The following is a 24,100-nucleotide window of genomic DNA, read 5'->3' as shown; positions in this document are numbered from 1 at the left end:
AAAATTATTTAATTTGAGAGCCATAGCAGACTTGATCAAGGTGCCCGAAAAACAAATGAATGTTGTAAAATTTTATCAAAATTAAAACGAATGATTTTATACATTATATAGAGATGACAGTTTTTTTAATATTAGAAAAAAATTCTGTAACTAAAAAAACATATATAATGTATATATTTATATATGAAATGGGGGGTACAACTCGAGGATAGAACAGCCTTCAATTCTCTGACCCCTCTAGGAGCTCATACGAATCCCCCTTCAACGCATGTCACTTCCACCGTCCCTCTCTTTCTGTCGTGGCATCGGGAGGTGAGTAGCACTCTGTGCGCCCTGCTTGCAATCTGGGATTATTCGTCGGTTGTGTCTGCCATCCGCTCTTCAAATTAGTCTCTATAATATCGTTAAGAAGTTATTTGAAGATTTCAAGGTAGATTTTGTTGATTTTTTGGCCATTTATTTCACAGTTAAGTAAATTCCTAGTACCCGGCATTGCCGGTTGCCATAACAGCGTGCAGTCAACTTAGACGTATTTTGTCCTAAGCCTATGGTCTTTTTCACGAATAATTTAACTATTCACTCGAAGTTGTTTCTTTCGAGTACTTTTAAACATAAGTTTTTAGTTTTCGATTGTTGTCTATGTAATTTGACAACGTGGTTGCGCTTGGTCGGCCATTGCTACTTGTTCATCTTGGCTTCGGTAGATGTAATTGATTCTCTTCCCATTAATTTTTATGTTTTTACTTTTTTCCTTTGCATTCTTAATTCTGTTATTTTTGATTTTATATGTGTTTGGAGGAAAGAAGTTTAAATTCTTGAGTGTGGGTGCATCACTTGCGTGAGGCTACTTAATTCTATGGCATGTGTGTGTCACGTTCTGAGTTTAAGTAGCTAATTTTTAATATTTCGTAGTCTTGTAAATTAATAGAATAATTGTTCAAAATGGCGTCACAGGCGGCGAAAATTGCAAAAGTGATCACGTTGGACCACGTGGACTAACGTATGGAATGTTTCTTTCTTACAGTTATCCATCTTGAGTAACCCAAGCTACCAAAACTAAAATGGGAAAAGAAAAGGTTCATATCAACATTGTGGTCATCGGCCACGTCGACTCTGGAAAGTCGACCACCACCGGTCATCTTATTTACAAATGCGGTGGTATCGACAAGCGAACGATCGAGAAGTTCGAGAAGGAAGCCCAGGAAGTAAGTTTTTGGCTTGGGCGAAATAATTTCATTTGTTGAGTCGGGTTGATAAATAATAGTTATTTCTCCTTGCAGATGGGTAAGGGTTCCTTCAAGTATGCTTGGGTTTTGGATAAGTTGAAGGCCGAACGTGAGCGTGGTATCACCATTGACATCGCCTTGTGGAAGTTCGAAACCGCCAAGTATTACATCACCATTATTGACGCCCCTGGACACAGAGATTTCATCAAAAACATGATTACTGGAACGTCACAGGTAAGTCGTCTTGGCTCACGTGGCTAGATTTGACGTGGTGCATGAGCATTGTCAACGTAGCTCACGGTGTTTCTTTTCAGGCCGATTGTGCTGTGCTCATCGTTGCTGCAGGTACCGGAGAGTTCGAAGCAGGTATCTCCAAGAATGGACAAACCAGAGAACACGCACTTCTTGCTTTCACTCTTGGAGTGAAGCAGCTGATCGTTGGTGTTAACAAAATGGACTCCACGGAACCTCCGTACAGCGAATCCCGTTTTGAAGAAATTAAGAAGGAAGTCGGTAACTACATTAAGAAAATTGGTTACAACCCGGCCGCAGTTGCTTTTGTACCAATCTCCGGCTGGCACGGAGACAACATGCTTGAACCGTCCGACAAGATGCCGTGGTTCAAGGGGTGGAAGGTGGAGCGCAAGGATGGTAATGCTGATGGAAAGTGCCTCATTGAGGCCCTGGACGCCATTCTTCCACCTAGCCGACCGACTGAGAAACCCCTTAGGCTTCCACTTCAGGTGAGTGTTACATTCAGTCGTTGCCTATTCCTGTCTACGAAAGAAGCCTGTTTGTTTGGGCATAACATAATTATTTTTAAATTTCCTTTCTTCAGGACGTCTACAAAATTGGTGGTATTGGAACAGTGCCCGTCGGTCGTGTGGAAACTGGTGTTATGAAGCCGGGAATGTTAGTCACCTTTGCCCCCGCTAATCTTACTACTGAAGTGAAGTCCGTAGAAATGCACCACGAAGCTCTGCAGGAGGCTCTGCCCGGCGACAACGTTGGCTTCAACGTCAAGAACGTGTCGGTGAAGGAATTGCGCCGAGGATATGTTTGTGGCGATAGCAAGACGAACCCACCCAAAGCAGCATCAGACTTCACCGCTCAGGTAATGTTGCAACAGTATTCATGCCATCTCATTACACTCTTGTTTCCGTGAACGTTACTTACTCTATATTTTAAATATTAGGTCATCGTGCTCAACCACCCTGGCCAGATTTCAAACGGCTACACCCCCGTGCTTGATTGCCACACTGCTCACATTGCCTGCAAGTTCGCTGAGATCAAAGAGAAGTGCGACCGTCGTACGGGAAAAACTACTGAGGAGAACCCCAAGTCGATCAAGTCTGGCGATGCGGCTATCGTCAACCTGGTCCCCAGCAAGCCCATGTGTGTGGAATCCTTCCAGGAGTTCCCTCCCCTGGGACGTTTTGCTGTTCGTGACATGAGGCAAACTGTTGCTGTAGGAGTCATCAAGGTGAGGGTCTTCAGTAGCCTTTGTGTATTTTTCGTCTGTCATCTGTGATCTTTCAGGTTATGTTACTAACTTTTTTTATTTTATTCTTCAGAGTGTTAATCATAAGGAGGTGACGACAGGTAAGGTCACCAAGGCTGCAGAGAAGGCCCAAAAGAAGAAATAACTAGCTGTGTTCCTGGGTGCTGGTGTGCAGTGTGTCCATTGCTATTCCATCAAACATCCTTTGGCTGTGGACGCGCTGGGATATGGCCCTGCTAAGGGGCGTGGCAGGTGCCCTCACCTGCCCGGGGAGATGGATAACATGGCCCAACGACATGGAGGAGAGGTCCTCAAGGGTCTACACCGACTTTTGCTTTTGTTTCTTTCCAAGTGGCTGCTGAAGCATTGTTGCCACCGCAAGGAATTCCGAAGGAAAAAGGCAGGAATGTCCTTAGCCCAGCTGTTTTAATTTTATTACGTTAACTTGTGGATAGTGGAGGCAGAATTTTCAACATGTTTCAGGGGAACGAACTTTTATTTTAATTTTTCATTCCTTTTGTTCGATGTGGCAATCGTTTAATATCTACAGTGCAACAGCTTCTGTACATAACTTATGGTAAAAATGAAGGGCCAAATAAAGAAGCTTTGAACCATGAGATTGTTTAGTATTTGTTTCTATCCCAAATTCGCTCTTTCTGTGACATGGTTTTACCATTTTGGACTTATGTTACCAAGGGTCGATGGTCCTAGTCTGTGTTGGGGAAGGAAGGTTTTAAGACATTAATTTGTCTTGTGCACTATGCATTGACTCAAAGGGACATCGCCTAATTCCATTAGGTTATGGTGTTCGTATCTGTGAATTAAGTTTTGGGTGTTAAGATGTGTGGTTGGGAGGGTCTAGTATGTTATTTGAATGGTCTGCGTAAAATGGTTAGTCAAGAATTTGCCCCTTCAGGTACTGCATAGGTAATAGAATCCGAATATTAATGAAAGAGCTATGCAGACATCTTAATTTTACAGCATGTGTTAAATTGTAGCAGTAAGGTATTGGGAGTGTTTCCCCAGTTCTTTGAATTAAGGTTGTTACAATTTCAACTTACCAGTTTCATCTTCAGTGTAGTCCTCAAATTCTTCATTTAAATACTCTTGCTCAAGAGCAAGATCTTCTTCCGTGAGAGTTTCTATGTTGGAAGGGTCTGCCCCTTGGTTGTTAGCTTTGGAAAAATCTTTTCTAACTGAGCACTGATGGTTTTTTTGTATGAGCCATGAGTTTCTTTTAGGAAATTTTAAATCTATATACTTGGCAGTTTCCACTGATTGCTTTTGTTGAATTTCACAATGGTGTGTGGGTGACATAGTGGTGATAGGTGCATCTTCATTGTGTTGGTCCTTAGTATCCTCCTTCCTTAAAATTTTTTTCTTTTTTGCACGATCCATTGCTGTGCAAATCCATCCCTGTCTTGGTGTGCTTTTGCCTATTGCTTTCCCTGTCATTTTCCATGATCGATAGTCAACATCTGTGAAATCAGGGGAGCACATAGTAAATGTTGCATCAGAGAATATGGAGTCCACATCACTTTCATTTAACGAGTCACTGCAATCGTCCATTTGATCAATTTCCACTTCAACTTTCTCCCATCTCACGCTTATCATGTACCTTGATTTCTTTTGCTTAAGATTGTATGGTTGCCGTACCTCTGTGGTTATTTCTTCCTGCACTCCATTTTTGTCATTCTGACTGCGGTAAACAGTTTGTCTAGTTAGCAGCTGCTTGCTTACCTGAGGAGGAATAGTTCAATTGAGTAACTTAGTTTGAGTTAGTCTGAGCTTGTATAAATACAATATTAGATCTATTAATCTCGTAATGCCTCTTCAAGATTTTAATTAGTTTTGCAGGGCAGGTCATTTTAGTTAACATTGGTAACTGCTAATCCTAATCATTGCAGCAATCCTGCTTCACAGCTAACTGTTCATGGATGTGTTGTGTTCAGGGTGTCCATCTAGGAAAATCTATTTGTGCATTAATTTTAGTAGCGAATTTTTGCTCTGTCCTGGTATTTGGAAATTTTTATTTCAAATTCATTTCAAACATTTTTTCCTGCTCAACTTCCTTTTTCTGGCCCAAATGTGTGTGTGGAATGTCAGACAAGAAAATGGAATTGAGATGCCTAGCACTCGTGATTCAAGTAAGATTCAAAATATGAAGAATGGAATACCAGCCAACTTCAGCATCTCCGTAGTTCGTAACAGCTCCTTGTTTGCATTGAATAAATTAAAATTTTTGATACAATATGGGCTCACTAACCTATTTCTGTCCTTATAAATATAATATTATTTTAAAGCATTTAGTAATTTCGGGTCTTTTAAAATTGTGATCCATGGCAGTAATCACGCAAGATTAACCTGGAATTTTGTCATGTTTCCCTAGAAGACTGGGAATTATGCATGAATTTTTCAGCTTTAATTAGCTGGACATGATGTGTAGTCAGATTTTATTTTCTGTACTACAGACAATTTCTTATTAACCGTTACCTCAAGAGTTACGAATGTTTATTTTGGGAAAATGAACTCTCCTCCCATATTGCCTCAGCTTAAGTCTGTTGGTTTTTGCGGAGATCATGGTCCATTTATTTCTAAGTTTGTGAAAGGATCTGATCTTAGAAAACATTGCAGTGGTAGTGTTTTGGTTTGCAGTTTCCAATGGCATTTTTTACCTTATTCTTCATCCGAGGCAGTGGCTACATGTGTTGAACATTCTGCTTAGGGAGTGTATTCAGGTTTTGGTAGGTATAACATGTTTCTCAATCAAGTCCTTTCATCAAGTCTAGGTCTTTTGCGATAATAAAACCGGGACGTGCTATAAAGATTGGGTTCTTTCACAATAACAATGTTTCCTTAAGGCCTCGATTCAGTTTTGATGTGTGCTCAACATATGTACGAGCAATGTTGCAAGATGCCACATAGGTATTTCTTCACTAAAATTTGGAGATAGTGTGCATTTTATGCTAATGAAGCCTTAAGAAGATTTGAATCATATAATTAACGAATAGATTGAATTTCTGTCCATCTCTCCTTCATAGAGTAAGTAAGATTCAAGTACTTACTGGTCGTGATTGCTGCTTGCATGCTGGGAACACATTTCCTTTTCTTCCGATCTTGAAAAGTGGCCTGTGTCTCTTTCCAATGCTCCCCTTACTTTTGTTTCTACCATTCAATTTTTTCCGATCTCTTCTTTTGAAGTCCCCTGCTTGTTTCATCTCCTTCTCATTCCTTCTCTTTTGTAGCATTGCAAACTCATCCATTCCAGGGGAATGGTTTCTCTTGGCTGTCACCCTCTTCACCTCACTATGGACTGGCTTTTCATGATTGTGTTTTTGCCTACAGCGTGGAAAGCATTTTGCATTTTTTTCCCCAGTTTTTCTGAATTGGATGTTGGTTGGCTTTAACTCTTGCATTGGTTGTTGCCCTTCAGGAACTTGTGTGGCCACTTCCCTGTGGGACGTCTCATTTTTCATAGGCATGGTAGCATTATCACTCTTATCTCTTTCTATATTTTGCCGGAACTGTGTGCTGTTGTCATTTTCATTTGGTAATGTTTGGTCAGTGTTCTGCGATTCCTTGGTATGGCTTTGTGATTTCTTTCCATTTTGTGGGTACTCCACTTCTGCTACGTACACGTCATTAATATTACTGGGCTTTATTGCCTCTGCAGAGCATTGTTTTTGTGTTGCTCCAAAAATTTGCTCTTTCAGATTATGACTTTCACAATAACCAGGTACAGACTTCACGAGATGGCTGAAAGATAATTCCTAGCATTGAGTTAAATATGGTTTTCTCTCATTCAGTATGTATGGGTACAACTGATTGCAAATTGACATTAATTTTTACTTTGTGAAAATGAAATTTTATAGTGATTATTGTGCAAGATCGTTTGAGGTTTGACAAGCATCAACATTATTGTTACACTTAAAAATGCTATGGTAGTTAATCTTTGCTAGGGGGTGTAGCCAGGTTGGGGGAGGTTGACAAGAAGTTCAAGCCCATCCTCCTGTATGTTTAGGGAGGTGCTGTCTCAAGTGTACCTTTGCACAAATTGTTTTTTGTAATGGCCTTGTATGAGACGTGTAATAAGCCTACTCAGCATCATTCATGGTAATTTTTATCAAATGGGATGGTTTCTGAATTTATAACTAATATCATACTACCATATTGACCCTTTCTCAAGACAACAGGCTAATGGTACTCCATCATGACTCCTGTAAGGCACTGAAATGAATTTTTCGTTTCTACACACTGCTATGTAGGCTCGACCATTTTTTAGCCCATATGGAGTGTGAACCTCTTCACCACATCTGGTGTAAAATCTGTAATGAATTTAGCATTCAATAGGATTGCATATCTTCCATGGCAGCCCAAACTAATTCTTACTGTTTGATGAATTTTACAGTGGCAAATTAATGTTTAGCAGCATTTATTATTAATTTTATTAAGCAGCCACTCTTTAAAGTGACTATAACGACTAAACATACCTTTGTCAGTTATGAGAGTCATTATTGGTTGTGTGTGTCAACTCACGTTCTAATTGGATGCACTTTTAGGCGGTTTTCAATCTCCTGCACTGTTAGACCCCACCATGTGTGACACTTGCGATCCTTTTCTGTCAGCACAAGACGAAGTGGTCGGTCAAAGGAGTCTCCATTTCTATGGACAAATATAACTATTGTGCCTCTCCGTCTCTTTTCTGCTTCAAGCCAATATCGGGGTGTAACTCTGGGAGATTCTGACGGCTCTGTGCTTGAATACACTTCTTTGCATTGCTATTTATGTAAATAATGTGTATATCAGGTAGTTATTCAGTAAATTTAAGTCATCTATGGAGGTCTTTATGATATTGAGAATTGCAGCACATATTTCAATTAAAAGTGCTTAACATGAATGGTGGGAATAAGTATGCAAATGTTGATATTTCACGGTAAATATTAAGTTTTTAACACATGTTATATTATTTTGAAACAATAATGGAAGGAAGGCTTGGGCTGATTTTATATTTAGGTTTATTTTCCAAAGTCCTGTGAATTTTTGTCACTGTTTATTTTCTTTGCCTTGGATAAAATATTAGTTACTACATATTATTTTAATCTTTGAGAATTGCTAACATCTGAAGTATAGATATTTGCGCATCAACTGTAGTTACCTACCCTTTCTTTTAGCTTCCGTTTGTAGTTTTGTAATTCCCTCTCTTCTTCAGTGAGGTAGCTACCTTTCAAAAAGAGTGTGTTCACTTGTATCAAAGGAAGTAAATCATTACAGCCATAAGATTTCAACTTCTACATTTCAATTAATGAAGTCTTAAATCACTTATAGTTATAATATTAAGGATATAATCAGAGCCATCTCTTGGTTGCTTCAAAGAAGTGTTATTGAAGAATTATTGATGTTGTATTTAGACCAAGATTTCATAAGTTACCCCTTCAATTTCATAGTACTCTCTATGTCTTAGTTGAAGGCATAATGGTGACTAAATGTTATATATAATAAATATCATAAAAAGAACTAGTTATTTCATGTATAATTGTATTATCTATTATCAATGAGTCTTATCTCGAGTATGTATTTGTAAAAAAAGATTCATTGAACATTACCCTAAAGGCAGTTTCCGTAGCTTCTCCCTTCCAGCCACAACATATTTGTGGTTTGGTTTTAATTCTCTTAAACATCTTACTGATGATCCAGAGTTTGGGGAGTAAATCTAAGAAAAAGAAATCATTTTTTATTAATCAGGTGAGTCAGGCTATGAATGAACTACGTTTATTAACTGTAATCCGTCATCATTTTGTCTGAAGTCCACCCATTCTTCAAACCATAAAATCCACTCTTTATGTGACTCAAACATTCTTCAATTGAACCGTTAGCATTTTTTTTTCTGTGAGAAAATCTATACTTTGGTCTTAAAGCCCTAAGTACATTTCAACAGCGTCAAACAATTTAAAAAACGTAGCCCTACGCATTAGTGTTGCCTTTCTGAGCATTTACCATTTCCGGTGAAATGTAGTGGAAATTGCACATCATATTGTCAAATCTTTCCTTTAGTTAAATGTCTTGTGGCAGGGAAAAGGCTAGTGAGTTCCTTTGGTCCCCGAGGCCAAAAAGATAAAATACTTTGGGGAAGGAAATTCATTTGAAGAGGGAGAAAACTGGACCACGGACACATTAAAACAATTTTGGCAGTGTTTGACTCCCTTGGTTCCCCAACTCACCGTTGCCGTGTTTACCCCTTGAACTAGACTGTATTGGTTTTGATTCATTCATTTGTTTATTACAATACATAGTATGTTTTGTGACAAAAAGAACACGAATTTATACAGAACATATTTGAAGCATTGCATAGAGTTAGTCAAACTTTAACATATAGGTGTAGGGATTGGAGGGAAAAATATTGTGGGATGGAGTCATCTAAAAAAGTGGTTACTAGTTGTTCTCAAGTAGGTACTTCTTAGAGCAGTATCAGCAATGGCAAGGCTTAGATTGAGTACCTACGTTGTTTGCCAAGCATTTGTTCGAAGAAAATCATTTCAGCTCTTTTGAACATGGGATCATCCATGTGCAGAAGAAGGGACTGAAGATGAATGCCTTTGAATTCATGGACATTCCTAACACTAAACTCTGACAAAGGAATTTTACTAAATGATATTTTCTTCCTAACCCATTGCCATTTACCTAAACTACCACCCCCAAATCCTCCTCTGCCTCCACCCGGCGACATGGTGTGACTCACAGACACACCATACCCATCTCCCCAGTTTTCAGCATCTTTGTATAGTTCCCATTCCCTCCCAACTCAGCCTCAACCCTACTTTCTTACATTGTCAATATGATGGATTTTCCCCAATAATGCACTCTGAATGCACCTTCCCTTCCCATACATTTTTCAGTATCCATCCACCGCCGCTGACCTAGTGTATTTAAGAGTTGTTAATTCGATGATGAAGAATTCTTTCTTAAGACTTTGACTTAAAAATTATTGTGATTATATTTACATTGTTTATCCATGCAGCTGGCCATCAGCGACTGCTGACAACCTAAATGATAGAAAATAATCATTGAAACAAAAAATGGGAGAATTGCAAAACTAAGAAAGAGATGATAAGAAATTTCAAAATGAAAAAAATATACAAATTGGAGGTGAAGCTGGAGGCATTATTAGGAAAAATCCATGGGAAGATGGATGTTATGATGATAAGAAACACATGAATAATTAGCTGGGTGTTTTTGGAAGGAGATACTGAATACCTCACTCAGGTTGTATATCATTACTGTGGCTACACATTTGGAGGTGATACATACAAATGCACTTTTTTGTCCCTTCCCCCAATGTAAGGAAAAATAATCACTTAGCTAATCCCAAAAGTAAGTAAACGCTTAGCAAGGTGTGGTTGAATAATTTTGAACATCCCCTTAATAAATATATTTATTAAGGGGATGTTCACATATGGGAAATTCTGGTTGATAGAAGGAGTTCATACATAAATAGATTTCATGGAAAGTGAAGAGGTAGAGGAATGGTATGAAGATTATATTCTAATTCCATTGCTTTGGACCAATATTTTTAGAATCTACTTCTATAGAAGAAGATTATCAAAAAAATAATATGCAGTTTAATACATTTAATAGTATATATGTATTAGCACTTTTTAGGCCACATTAATTTTGCAGGTACTTTCTTTCATATGACATCTAATTCAAAAAAGAAATGAAGAGTATTTACCTTCCTGACGGCTCCAAATTTTGGCTTGAGCTGTTTTGTGAGAGTTTCCAACAAATTATCAAAATTCTTGAGATAAGTTGGGCTTACTAATATGCGAGTACCATTATGCAGTTCATCACCATTGGGAAATGCCAATATCCACCGCGGATTCAAAGTTCCCTCCCCGTAGCTACAGGCTGAGCACTTTAAATACGCTGGCTGATTTTGGCATTTCTCATGTGTTTCTTGTGGGTGCCACATGTTGGTGAAGTTGCACCCAAATGACTTAAAATTTAATAACCTGCAATGGGTAGGGTTCTCACCATGAGGAAGACACATTGTCAAAACTAGGGGAGAACTTTTTGTGATATATCAATGGTAACCTTATTTCATTAGAATTATCAAAATAATTGAATCTGAGATGAGGCATTCTATTTAGCGAAATGTAACTACAATTTGAAATACATACTGTGTGTGGAAATTTCACATTTAATTTAGATGATTCTTTCCCAGAGATGATGAAACCTGTGAGCTGCAATTAAAGTACATTGTATACATAAAGTCAATTTTTTCTGGGGAGGTATTGTGGAACAGCATATCTAAACAAAGATATCATACACGTGTACAGCTGTGAAATAGATTATAGTGGGCAGTACAAGATCTTTGTTTACCATTTTACTGTATATTTACTTGAGAGTAATATTTGGATTCAAATAATTCCAAATTAAAATGTAATAAAATGGTAAATTTTTGTTCTGTACGTTTTGAAAATCATTGCCTACCTGGTTTTTCTTTCATCCCATTGATTTAGAACTTAAACCTAAAATTTTCTGAAACCAAAAATTTAGTTCACTGTTTATGTTTTTATTCCAATTGAAATGAGAAATGACATTGTTGCTAGGAAACACCAGTGGCTATACATTTCTGATGCATTTAAATCTTTAAAGTGGTTTTCCTGGAACAGTTTATAGAATTCAGAATTAAAAACATTTCTCTGACAACTTTTTGTAATATGGAATTACTCAGGAATTACAATCTTCACAATGAGAAAGAAAATCAGTCAAAGTCAGTGGCATGAACAAAAGAAGCTAATAGATCTGTTAATAAATGCAGCTGTAATTATTGCATGGATCACTCTGATCAGTGGCTTAACTTTGGCTTCTTCTCAAAGAAATTTATATAATTAATGCATACATTTATGAATATTATACCAATGTTTTCCCTGTTCTGATGATTTCCTGTGGAATTACAAGTGCTACCCAAATTTTAAGTGCCAAAATTATGTCAAAATGTTCCTATTTCCAGGCATATCATTTTTTTTATTTTCCCATTGTCTGGGGGAGGCCCCCCAAAGCATATTCCTACTACGCCACTGATTCTGATATGATTAAAGCATTGAAATGTTCAATGAGAAATGCTCCTAGCGGATATAGGGGAGTTTAAACTCGGGGGTTAGATATACGCAAGCATGCTCTTGGTGGGAGCTCACACCATCTGTATTTTTCTTTTTCACATTTCGATACTTCACACTGCAATATGGTGATTTAACAAACATCCCAGTGGCAGCTAACAGGATATATGCTGACAAAGATAGGTAATATTTGATAGTAGTTCCTAATTTTTCAAACCAAAATTACCTAGTAAAAAAGAATCTCTTACCAAAACTGGAAGATCGATGTTAATTACGGCTAGGAAAAAATACTTTCACAGTCTCTTCACAAGGATTAATGCTCCTCCAGTGAAAATGTAAACAATGTATTATTGGAGTAGGATTTGTTTACAGCAGTTTTAAAAGTTGAGCTGATTTGGTGAGGAACATTACTATGATGCTAACACTATCAGCACCAGGATGATGTAGGTAGTCGCTTAAGGGCATTGAGTGCTTCTTATTTTCTCTCCTCTAAAAAACTCTGTTCCCACAAGGGGAAGAGCAAGGGTATGCAAGCAAGGATAGCTTTTAATGTGAATAATTTCCCATTCATGCTAAATTTTCACAAGTGTTATATACACATATTTCATGACTTTTAGTTAAAAATTAAAAGGTAAGCCATATCCCTCCACCAGATGTTTAAACTTCGTAATTATAGTAGAAGCATATGTATAACAAAAATGCATAAACCATTTATTCACAATTCATTCACAAAGGGTAGTTATAACTTCAATACAACAAAAAAAACTGATCAACATCAGAAATGTAAAATGAGCACATTCAGCATCAAGACAAAACCAATTCATTCTTGTGCACCTTTTTAAAAAGTACTCAAAGATACTTTCAGGATGGACAATATACAATTTTCTTGTCAAAATTATAAAAGTCAATGTATGGCATACATGACAGTTGGAAATGAGTAGTTCATCAATAATTTAAATAGAGAATTTGATGTTCATTTTACGCGTTTCATGTGGCATTGGCTACCTGATCAAAATTCTGATAAGTGAGTGAAGTTACAAGTAAAGATAAGATATTCTGTCAATCACACATAAGTCCTCCATACATAGTATGTAAACTTTCAAAAATGCAACCATCACTTAATAAGACCAGCTCTTTGGTGACGGTCTTCACCATAATAACTGCAATTTTAAACTCCCTTTTTTGCAGTCAATAAATTATGCTCTAATATTATTACAGTCATAGCTCTGTGTGCTCATGCCCATGCTTTGGGTTGAAATCTGTCGGGTGAATAAAAAGTCCTTCCATTGTTTGCCAGCGGCTGTTAGTTGTGGGAGAACTTATACCCACAACTTCCACCTGGCCATTAATGGGTCGGCCATAAGATCGCCCAGAAACTGTTAAGTACCTGCAAGTAAAAAAGAGAACCTATTATAACAAACGTGGAATCCATTATTATGTTTTTAATGTAACTCGGGTGTTATCCTCTGAAATTTTAGCATTGAATTCCTAAGTATGATGATCTTTTCAAAAGTTTTTTTTTAATAAGCTGCAATGTCCATCCTAGGGCCTTTAAAAAACTCACTGCACCAAATGCTAACGTACAGAATACAAGTCAATATCTGAGAGCAAAAGTGTTATTTGGGATCTGCCTTCATGCAAAAAAAGCAGGAAATTTCAAGTGAATTTTGCTGATCGTTAAAATACCAGTCAGTACTGCTTTCAGCAAATACCTGAACATCTAACACATGCCATCCTTTCCTACAAATTATTCTTCACTTATAATTCCAAACAAAGCAGAAGCTGTAGATGCAAGCTGGATAGTGCAGCATGATGTAAATGCATTCATGATCTTAAGGGTAAGATAGCAATGCTTGAATTCAAATTAGTCCCACACATATTTTGGAAGGAGAATGTGGGTGGATGAGGGACAAAAGAGTATGAAGACAAATTTAGACTGTGTTTATTCATTAATAGAAACCTTAAAAATGCACATTTCCAAAAAATAACCATGAGAGCACCAGATTTTGAAGCCTTAATTTTCCTGGTAGGGGAATATCATGAAAACAGCATTTGTTGATAGATGATTACTCTGAAATCTTTCTCATCACTGGTGTTGATCTGATGTTTTACAAATATCAAATGCACAGAGGACGTATCTCAAGAGGGTTGATTTCTATTTAATGTAGCTAAAAGTTAGATTATACATTAAATTGGTTCTATCTCTCTGCAGATTAGCCACACAACATCAATATTGGACACCGATTTAGATTATTCATGAAATAAAATGCATTTATTTCCCGTGAAAGTTCCCCAATATGAAGCATATATCCTTATGCAATGGATGTATCCTAACTCCTAAGCAAGTCACTCAGGGTGGCCACTCATTTTTTAACCCTGGAAAGGGCATGCATGGTGTATATCACCCCATGATTCTTCTTTATTTAATAAGAATAATTATTAGTATCAATTTAATTTGGTGGAACTATTTAAAAAAGAACAAAGTAAGACTATATCATTCCATGGAAAGATAAATAAAATATTTTCTTTGGGGCTTCGATGACACCCCACGCACCTTCTAATGTTACATTTTACCGTGCGCCCTCTCCTGGGTTAAACTGAAATTTCCCAACTTTTCCTAAACATCCTCACTATTTTCATAGATTTCCCAGACTATTTGATACATTGTATTTTACCAAATACTCATCCATACATGAAATACAAGAGTAAATGAAGGCAGGTAAATAGTGACCTTAAATTACATAAAATTAGGACAAAAATGAATTTTTACAGCAGAATTGCAAACTAATTCTTTATTATTATCTATTCTGATTAAGGACGAAAATTAAAGAGACCAGTACTTTTCAAACAAACATAGTGTTAAAAAAAATCAACGCTCTCAACCTTTCCCCAGATAAGTTTCCATACGTGAGACAAAAGAGAACCTTCCCCACATATATGATTCTTTCTGAAAAACTATAAGCGATAAAATGTAACTATATCACTAACTCTTGAAAAGTAGGGAGGATTTTTTTCTTCATAACCTATCTTTCAAATTCTTCAACCGAATCCTTTAAAAAAATAGCAATTTCAAGTCTAAGTGAATGATCCTTTGCAAAGCAATGCTCAAAGGATAAAATGTAATAGCACTAAGTGTTTCGACCCAAAGGTTAGTATGGATAAGTCAGGGAAGGGCTCTTCCCAAACTATGAAATACTAGTGAATTTTTACTGTATTGGGGTAGGGGCAGTGGTGTCATGGCAAAATTAGCAGTGCCAGAATGCGCTTTACTTTTTTACGAGTGAACTACTACTCTGTTTTTTTATATTATTGGAGTAGGGGTAGTGGTATCATGGCAAAATTAGCAGTGCCAGAATGCACTTTACTTTTTTACGAGTGAATTACTACTCTGTTTGTTTTTTTATTATAAGTTACATCTACATAGTATTTCAAAATAAATTTTTGTTTTGGTCACAAATGTATATACATATGTATTAGAAATTTTGAGGCACCAAAAATGATGAGTGTTATTTGACCATTATGTCTTTTCTTAACCAACATCTTTCCGGCACCTTCTCGTACCATGTCCAATTCCTTATGGTATGATGTTTTAGGGAAGCTCAAATATTGAATATACACATTTGTATAAGAAGTTGACAACAAATTACCATCTGGCTTTTGGAGAAAATGTGGTTTTTCCAGATTGTAAAATCAATTTCTTTGGAATTCTATGACTTTAGAGACAATTAAATGTCATGACTTTTACATGTTTTACCATTTTTCCATTAGAATGCATATCTGTAACTATAATATAATAAACATTCCCCTCAATTACTATAATTTGTAGCTAGGTTTGGAAAGGTGAAAACCTTTCTAAGGAGCTCGAGAGCCTCCTAGATGCAAATTTAAAGTAACATGCACTGCCATAATTAGGATAATTTGCAAGATGAATGTTCCCACATAAATACACAAATAAAATACATAAATATAAAAATGAACTCACATATTAGTATCCACATGTCTCAGCATAACCTCTTCATCCCTCTCCCAATAGTCTCCATCACAAACTACAACCCAATGATCTCCAGTGTCACCAACACCTGTATATGGATCAAAGGCAATGAGGATGAAACTTTAATTGTGGAATAAAACCCTAAAACTATTCAAATATAGAAATGAATTTCAAATTATAAATGAAAAAGCATTAATAGTTGTTAATTAATATACCCACCATTTTCACCATATGCAGAAATTTCTTGATTTCCCGACAGTGGTGAGGCAAAGATATGTGAATGGAGATTCTTTTGTGTGGTTGTATGTTCCAAACGGATTTGATCTCCACATTTTATGGGTTCTCTGAAAGACGGATTTTAAAAGCAAAATTTAAGATCCTGTCTTTATGAAGACTTCTGTGGTCTGATGTTTTAGAGGATGTAGCTCATCTAGGAATTACTCTACGCCTGGTGTCTTAAAGTAGACTGGACTGACATAGAGTAAAGCCTTGAATAGTTACATCTTGAATAACTTATTCTTAAATTGACTTATTTGGTACTTCTGCAATCCATGTCAATAAATTTCTCAGCCTCACAAAACATTAAATAAAATATCAAATTTAAAAATCTTCCAGTACATATTTGTACACACACTGTCTAACCAGAAGAACCTTTCACGAATACAGGCGAGTGCCAACAAAAATTACCAGAACTAATATAGCCAAGTATTTTTTTGATACTCAATGTGAGACCGAGAGCAAGGAAAAGGAAAGGAAAGAAACTTACCCTCGGGTACAGTGTTTCCCAGTCGTAGCTTTAATTGCCCAGTGTGAGTTAACATCTTCCTTCAGCTCAGTACCCGTAACAGACTGCTGTCCACTTCCAGTTCCATACTTCACATCATGGGAATGTAAGCGGACCTTTTGGGCTGTGTTCATTAACTTAACAACCGAGCCACAAGTAACATACTGATTTCCTCTACCTGGTTTCAAATAAATAGACAAAAGCTTAAAAAAACAAGAGATAAAAATGATCGAGGTGGAAGATGACATGGGGAGCTCGCATAAGCATAAAATGATGTAGTTCATTACGCAAAGAGATATTCATTTCATTACCAAACAAAGTGCATTAAATTAAGAAAATATGAGCCTTTATTCCCTCGATACCCACACGAAAATGGATACGGGAACGAATGTCAATAAGCAACATGACGGCAAAAAACCGGTACGTTCAATTCCATGGGCTATTGACAAAGAATAATGGGAGCATTAGCTAAGACCACAGACAATACCTCTACTATGTAATGAATACTGAAAAACGGCAAAAATAAAACAAATTGACACAAATAACTAATAAATTGGAAGACACCTATCATCAACAACAAATATTTTTCCCTACGCAACGGTTAGGTGGATGTATCTCAGATAATCAAGGGCAGATACCAGTGATCATTAGATATTAAGACATACCCGTCACAACTCGGGAAATCATCAACATGCACCATAAAATTAAAGCTAGTTTCCAGCTCATCTCTCGTACTCCAAACGCAACCATTGTACGAATACGTAGGCGTTCCCGATTGGACAGCAGCAGATGATAACAAATGAAAATTGATATAGTTCGGAAATTTTGTAGTAGTTCTTTGAATCGAAGTTAGATGTCGCATGTGCACATTTCGAGAAAGAAGCATACATCCACAGATATATACAATAGATTGGCAGTGCCTATGCTTTCCTCACGGTGGCGCTGAAGCCGGCCGGCAGAAGAATTTTGCGCAACTAGCCATCTTGCTTTCACCGACCGTTGCTCATGTGCCATTAACATACGTGTATTTGAGAGGCTACTTTTCCTGCTTTTGGAGCTTTTTAAAAGAAGAATGGTGAACCACTGCGTTATGTGGGGGTGCACATTTAAGTATACTACGAGGGGAAATTTTCCTGGGGGCGAAAATGTGTCTCTACACGCGTAAATAATAGATATAAGGAAAGCATGGTTTGCGTTCAGTAATGTCTCCGCTTCCATCTCACAGAGCATGAAAATATTTTCCAAAGCCTTTTTTTTGTACGTATCGCCACGAAATTTATATCACGTGAAGTGCAGGTTATGCTCTACCTTTTTAAATTTATTGTTGGCAAAATTCACATAGTTGTAGAAATAGCATCATGAAACTGTGACACGTTATTTTTGCTGAAATGCAAATTGCTCTCCAAAACAAATTCTAAAGGTGTGTGACGGAAGCGGATATTTACCGGAGTTTCTGAAAGCGATATCATTTCAAATGCAGTAGCTTCATATCTCTAGGATCGGTAATTAACCCCTCAAGCGCGGCGGGCATTTATTTAAATACCATCCCAGCGGCCGGATGAGATTAAGAAGACTTCACCTTATTGGCATACTATCATTCAATAATTTATATCGTTCATAATATACGATCATTATCATTAAAATTTTTTGTAAACTTGCATAATGTAGTGCGCTACTATATAATAATTTTTCAAGCGTTTGAATAAATATAGGCGTTGAGTTTTTCGACCGAAGTCGTCAATGTGCTGGTTTAAAACGGAATTTCATCGAATCATTTTAAAAATTTCTGAAGGCCTAAAGTCGTTATGAATATTTTATTGGAGAGGGAAAGCATTTCTTCAAAAGATAGAGCAATTTGTTTTAATCTAAAATACAATATCTGGCGGAGAAAAAAAATTATATACAGTAGGTCAGGAAGCGTACTGGGTACGCATGACGGCGTTGAGGGGTTAATAACATGTGCATTCTCTGTCTCGGTGTCTGTGTTTTGATGACGGAATCATCATGATGTTTTCAGTTGTTTTTTCTGTGTTTACCAAGAAAAGACTTTCTCCAGTTTCCATTATGTCATATACTTTCCGCTGTTGCATTATTACATTGTATCGGAATTTCCGTTGTAGTATTATTATTTATTTAGATATGTAGAGCGTGTATTATGCACCTTTAACTCTATCTGGAAACTTAACGAATTTCTTTCAAAAGCATAAGTTTTGACTTTGTTAATATCTATTGAGTGAAATTCCGAGAAACCGATCGCTTAAATAATGGTTTGCATGTGCTCGCGGTGAAATGACGCGGTCACATTTATTATAATTCAACCTTTCCATGTAGCACTTATCTACATCTACATCTACATAATACCCCGCAAGCCGCCTAAAAGGCGTTTGGCAGGGGGTGTTAGGACACCAGCCGTTTACAGCTATTAAAAAAAAAAAAAGAAGAAGTGCTCTAACGAGGTTGGGACAAGCGTTTATTAAAGTCCTTTATTGTTCGGGGGAAAAACGAATTCTTATATCTATCCGTTCGGCTAAAAATCTCTCTTAATTTATCGCTTCTGTCGGACCTGGAAATATAGTGTGGCTCTAAGATTATGTTCTCTGTGTCGCTCTTAAATATATCCATTCTCAATTGCTCAAGCAATCTAAGCCTAGCGCGCAGCCTCCGAGTCTCCAACGGCTCCCAGCCTAATTCGCTTAACATCTGGGTAACACTGTCTGTACGCCCGTAGCGGTTTTTGACGAAACGCGCAGCCTTCCTTTGTATCTTATTCAGCTCGCGGATTAAGTCTTTCTGCACTGGATCCCATACACTCGCTGCGTATTCAAGGTGCGGTCGGACGAGAGCGAAATAGCACCTTTCTTTTACTTTCTCATCCGAAAATCTTCCCACAATACGCTTGACGTATCCTAATTTCTTCAGGGCTATGCCGCAAATATTCTTTATATGAGTTCCCCACGTATTCCCCACGTATCCCCACGTTTCTTATCAGGTATTTGATCATTTTGTGGCTTCTATATAGAACATGGTGTCTGTTATAATCACTTATCCCGGTAAGATAGAAATTCTAATTAAAAACGTACCCCCTCATGATGTAAGATTTATATTATAGTCTGCTTCCCCTTCGAATATTATAACAACATGAAACTGATTATTGATGATCATGGATCAAATCGTTGAGTTTTTTAAGCCAATAACTTCTTTTCAAGTTCGCTATTGGGTGATCGTGAGGGGAAATCCAAAACACTGCCTATATAAAATAATGTAAATTATATTTCTGATGCTTAAGGATAGGAATTCAATCGCATTGACTCTTTACGACCTCAGAAAAGCATTTTACAGCACCAAGCAGCATGCCTTGCTCAGAAAGTTAGATCATAATGGGTTTAAATAGGTTGAATCAAATTTAATTACGTAATATTTTTGGCCCGATTACTTATGGTAGTGAAAGGTTAGGTAGCATTGCTTCTACGTTTTTCGTCTAATTGACAACTCTAACTGAGCAACAACTCTTTGACAACAAAAATACAGTAAGTGGAAGCATCAAACCTTTGGAATTTTCGAATTATTTTGTTTGAATAGTGTGACAATGTCGCTGGTAAATCTAAGGGTGAACAATACCATGTATTCACGATTGTAGGCTACCTTCCTACACTAGCAGACGACGTAGTTAACCATTTTCCCCATCTGCTACGCCCCTTCTACATTTGGGACACAATATTTTTTTTTCGAGATAACTCATGCATATGGACTCCAATTCCATAATATTGAGCAGGAACCGAATTAGTATTAATCTTAGCTCAGCCTATATTACCAATTTCATAACTTCGTCACGGTTATGTTCCGCTCAAAGATTGGTTAATTTACCACGCAAGTGTCAAGATCGGTCCCTTTCTTTTTAATTGGATACATCTTAAACGAAAATGACAACGTTTTCTATAGTTCATAGCCGTAATCAATGCGCCATTATCTTTCACAATGTAATTTTCCTCCAGTTCCCTACTTACGCAAACGCATAGGTCGGTGAAAGCAACATGGCCGCCAGCAGAAAGGCATGGCTTCACCCCCCCCACTCCCATTGCCAATCTATTGTATATATCTGTGCATACATCAGTCATAATTGAAATAGTTAGCGATTTCTCGAAAAGGTGGTTTTCGCTTTCCGTACCGTGTGGATTGTGACGTAAGAGAGTGACCTTTTCATGTTTGTAAACACATACACGTTGTGCAACAACAACTAGTGTTTTACCTAATAAATCCTGGACTATCTTTCTTGGATGAATACCATGGACAATATGGATGTCGAAGAGTCTGGTGCCGTTTCTCGTGAAAGTGAAGAAATGGTAAGACATAGGCCTAGAAGAAAGGCTAAGGGTGGAAAAAACGTGAGTACTTCACCATCTTATAAAATGGTGGAAGAATGTTGCAAGGAATTTGCTGTGTTGATTACGAACCTATTAGAAAACAGCCCTTGGTTCGTTTTTAGGAGTTGCTTTTGTTTTTGCCTGAATAGAGGTAGGTCACACTTGAGTTCCGTTTTGGCATCAGAAGTTTTCATATCTTCTCTGTTATTAATTTATCCTCATGCTTAACGCCCTGAATGTGATGTAGAGTACTTAACGAGTTATATGAAACCTTCTTATGTGTCGTCAATATTTGCATCATATCAACGTTTACATAATTTGATTTATTTTGATTCTTGTTTATTTGTAGATTTCGGACATTTTAGATTAGAGTTAATGAGTTGTCATCGTTCTTTTGAGTTTAGGAACCTATCCAAATTAAGGTTTAAATAAGTGCATGTGACATGATAAGCATGCTTATGCTAGGTTTATTCTTGGTTTTCTTTGTCAGTTTTATGCTAAATCATTGATGTGAAGTCGTATTTATAATTGCTCTGTATTGAAAATTGTGATTACTCATACATCAGCTGATCTAAAGTTATTATTACTTCTTGCTGAATGTGTGACGTCGTTGCAGAAGTTTTTTTTATCATTTCCGCCATCTATAGGTGTGTGATGGACCTACATGGCGGCTAAATGATGATGGTGTTTGTTTCACTGCCACTGCTGCCGCCAGTGCTAACTTTAGGAAGTGGTAGTAGGAAGCGCCATAATAGTGCCGCCATTTACGAATGTAACCTGACGCCAACTCTTGCGATTTGGTCTATAGTTTTTTGCGATATTCCTCTTATGTGATCGGCTAGTTATGTGATGTTAAATGCAGTTATGTGTAGGAGAGTTATTGAAGAAATGTTAGCTAGGATAATATGTTACTTCCTCAAGAGTATTTCTCTGTTTACTTTGTAGAACAGAGGTTTACGCTCTTGGGTTTTTATTTTTATAATACATGTTGCTACAAGTAGGCAATCGCCTAAAATTAACATGAAAATTAGAATAAATAAATGAAAATCCTACCTATTGAAGCATAGGAACAGAAAAGACACTCACAGGGTACTAACACATTACTAATACGAAAACCACACTGTTGAATTATGAAATTTGAACCAAGTAACTTCATTTCCAATGCTCTTTAATTAACCACGATGGCATCAACCAATGGTGAACACCTACTCTTTAAAATCTTAATGTTTGTTGGGAAGATCTTAAATATTATTCATATTAACATCCATTTTATTGCTTGTTTTCCATCAGGAGAATTTATCGAGGTCATTTTGAAGGGTACACTAATCTTCACTGTTTTTTATCCTTGGTTAGATTACGCAATCATCCCCAAAAAGGGGTTTATAAATAAAACAAAAATTGTGGACCCATTGCACTTCTTTGTGGGACCCCTGATGTTACTGCTATCTCCGTGGAATGTTCTTCACATATTTTTACCTCTGCGATCTTCCTCTCGAAAATTCAATTATCCATAATTTAATTTTAGCATTTATTTTTAGCCTATTTATTATCTATATCAATTCAATGTGTGACGTCTTATCAAAGGTTTTTTTTAAATCATTTATCATCCCATCAATTTCACTACCTTTGTCCAGGACTTCAGCAATATCTAGCTATAATCACAGTAACTGGGTCTCAGAAGAAAAGCCTTTCCTGAAACCAAATTGAATTTATAAGAGCCAGTTATTTTTATCCTGGAAAATGACATGCTCTCTGTAGACTATTGAGAAAAAAATATTGAAATTAAAAACCAGACCCATTCCTGCATTTATTATCCTTGCTCTTGCTCTGTAATTAAGTATGTAGATATCTAAATTGAGTATTTTTTAGTCATTCTGAATTGTCCTCTAGTACATATTGAAATTTCCTCATTATTTCACATTTTGGCTTATAGGCCATAGAAATAAATTTCCTTGTATTTTTCCATAAATCCTGTCATCTTCCACCCCTCAAGCATTTAAAATACATCTTTCTCTCTGTCACAGTTTTCACCATTCCATTCCTGCTTGGTAGTTGCTCCTTCCAAACCCTCAGTCTCATTCATATAGGCTGGGAAAGTTTTCTCTCTTCATCCTCTATGCTTAGTATCAATTTTCTCCATGTTCCTTTTCCTCTTTGCCCATCTCTCCTTCTTTATTATCCTTCGTACTTGTTCACATTTCGAAAACCCTCAGTCTATTCTCATTCTCTTTCTTTTTTGTCCATATTTACCCTCCTCAAAGCTATGTGATCCATTTGAGACATAGGTCTTAAATTTTCTTTACTATTTTACATCACGATCATATAATCAGCTCTCTCATTTATATGCAAAGCATTTACTATACCTATTATCATCCTTATATCTTTACTATTATGACCGTTTTTCTCTAAATTTATGCCCATATGGTTTAACTCTTCCACCTATTCTTGTGTGTAACCATCTATTTCAATTTTTGGTCTTAAATGCTTCACTCTCGAAGCATTGCAAACTGCACTAATTTATGTGATGTGCCCCCGCAATGAAAGTTTCTTCCAATCAAGTCAAACTTCCAATGTGCACTCAGTGCTTTGACTTGGCTCGGCCGTAGCCAGAAAAATGTATTTGGGGTGGTGGGTAATGCATTTCGTTGGGGGGTTGCTTACATTTGAAGTGGATGCACCCAAGCTAGGGGACTGCACATAGTGGAGGCTCAATTCCATCCCATAGAAGGTTGATTTCTGTTCTCACTTCGGTCGCATTTTTATCGGTTTTCAAAAATGTCCGCGATGCGGTGATGAGTGCAATGCGATCCACTTTTTTCCAATATTTTGCAGTATAATGTTTGTCACATCGAGGAATAGCATTGATGAGTAATGAATTTGATAGATCTCATCACCATGTGTATAAATTTCGGTTTTAACCCCTAAAAAAACCTTATTTCCCAGTAAAACTCGGATCAATTTATTCGTTTGTAACGCTAGTGGTGAATTTTGTAAACCCATTTAAATGCATGTTGACATTTATTGGCCGACTGGAGGATACTCTTTTTCTTGAGGATTCATAACATTTCAGGGAGAAAGGGTGATTGGAACACTTGACTCCCACCCCCCGCACCCTATGGCC

At 37.0% G+C, this 24,100-nt stretch overlaps 4 protein-coding genes across 7 annotated transcripts in view; 2 read left to right on the top strand and 2 right to left on the bottom strand.

Annotated features, from left to right (window-relative positions):
* The window catches only part of LOC124160636 (doublecortin domain-containing protein 2-like), a 62,146-nt gene extending 49,710 nt beyond the window's left edge, over positions 1 to 12,436 (bottom strand). Inside the window, exons 1-10 of one of the 2 annotated variants that reach the window (XM_046536549.1) lie at positions 11,215 to 12,436; positions 10,902 to 10,964; positions 10,454 to 10,733; positions 8,331 to 8,437; positions 7,887 to 7,944; positions 7,264 to 7,505; positions 6,894 to 7,052; positions 5,793 to 6,483; positions 4,384 to 4,467; positions 4,116 to 4,205 (exon numbers count right to left, since the gene is read on the bottom strand). In XM_046536549.1, coding sequence (XP_046392505.1) covers positions 4,179 to 4,205; positions 4,384 to 4,467; positions 5,793 to 6,483; positions 6,894 to 7,052; positions 7,264 to 7,505; positions 7,887 to 7,944; positions 8,331 to 8,437; positions 10,454 to 10,693 — 1,608 coding nt within the window. In that variant the 5' untranslated portion in view covers positions 10,694 to 10,733; positions 10,902 to 10,964; positions 11,215 to 12,436 and the 3' untranslated portion in view covers positions 4,116 to 4,178. Of the gene's footprint in view, positions 1 to 3,788; positions 4,468 to 5,792; positions 6,484 to 6,893; positions 7,053 to 7,263; positions 7,506 to 7,886; positions 7,945 to 8,330; positions 8,438 to 10,453; positions 10,734 to 10,901; positions 10,965 to 11,214 lie in introns of those variants that run through there. The other variant, XM_046536548.1, reaches the window with a different exon arrangement.
* LOC124160637 (elongation factor 1-alpha) lies at positions 234 to 3,344 on the top strand. Of its 2 annotated transcripts, none has more exons than XM_046536550.1 (7): positions 234 to 312; positions 1,025 to 1,205; positions 1,281 to 1,460; positions 1,541 to 1,969; positions 2,065 to 2,340; positions 2,422 to 2,709; positions 2,801 to 3,344. In XM_046536550.1, the coding sequence occupies exons 2-7, from the start codon at positions 1,062 to 1,064 to the stop codon at positions 2,870 to 2,872; spliced, it is 1,389 nt and encodes a 462-aa protein (XP_046392506.1). In that variant the 5' UTR covers positions 234 to 312; positions 1,025 to 1,061; the 3' UTR covers positions 2,873 to 3,344. The 2 variants fall into 2 exon arrangements, with proteins under 2 accessions (XP_046392506.1, XP_046392507.1); XM_046536551.1 differs by lacking the exon at positions 234 to 312 and adding an exon at positions 318 to 430.
* A 95-nt stretch (positions 12,437 to 12,531) lies between the features above and the next one.
* Positions 12,532 to 17,388, bottom strand: LOC124160639 (stromal cell-derived factor 2). Its single transcript, XM_046536552.1, has 5 exons — positions 17,284 to 17,388; positions 16,601 to 16,796; positions 16,054 to 16,178; positions 15,826 to 15,922; positions 12,532 to 13,230 (listed from the first exon to the last, which is right to left on the bottom strand). Exons 1-5 carry the CDS (start codon positions 17,366 to 17,368, stop codon positions 13,062 to 13,064), a joined length of 672 nt encoding a protein of 223 aa, XP_046392508.1. The 5' UTR covers positions 17,369 to 17,388; the 3' UTR covers positions 12,532 to 13,061.
* A 3,392-nt stretch (positions 17,389 to 20,780) lies between these two features.
* The window catches only part of LOC124160640 (REPTOR-binding partner), a 124,887-nt gene continuing 121,567 nt past the window's right edge, over positions 20,781 to 24,100 (top strand). The window contains exon 1 of one of the 2 annotated variants that reach the window (XM_046536553.1): positions 20,781 to 21,000. In XM_046536553.1, the coding sequence (XP_046392509.1) occupies positions 20,893 to 21,000 (108 nt within the window). In that variant the 5' untranslated portion in view covers positions 20,781 to 20,892. The remainder of the gene's footprint in view (positions 21,001 to 24,100) is intronic. The other variant, XM_046536554.1, reaches the window with a different exon arrangement.

Source organism: Ischnura elegans, chromosome 6 (assembly GCF_921293095.1).
Source record: "Ischnura elegans chromosome 6, ioIscEleg1.1, whole genome shotgun sequence".
Lineage (NCBI taxonomy): Eukaryota > Metazoa > Arthropoda > Insecta > Odonata > Coenagrionidae > Ischnura > Ischnura elegans.
This window is presented reverse-complemented; position numbering and strand designations above follow the sequence as displayed.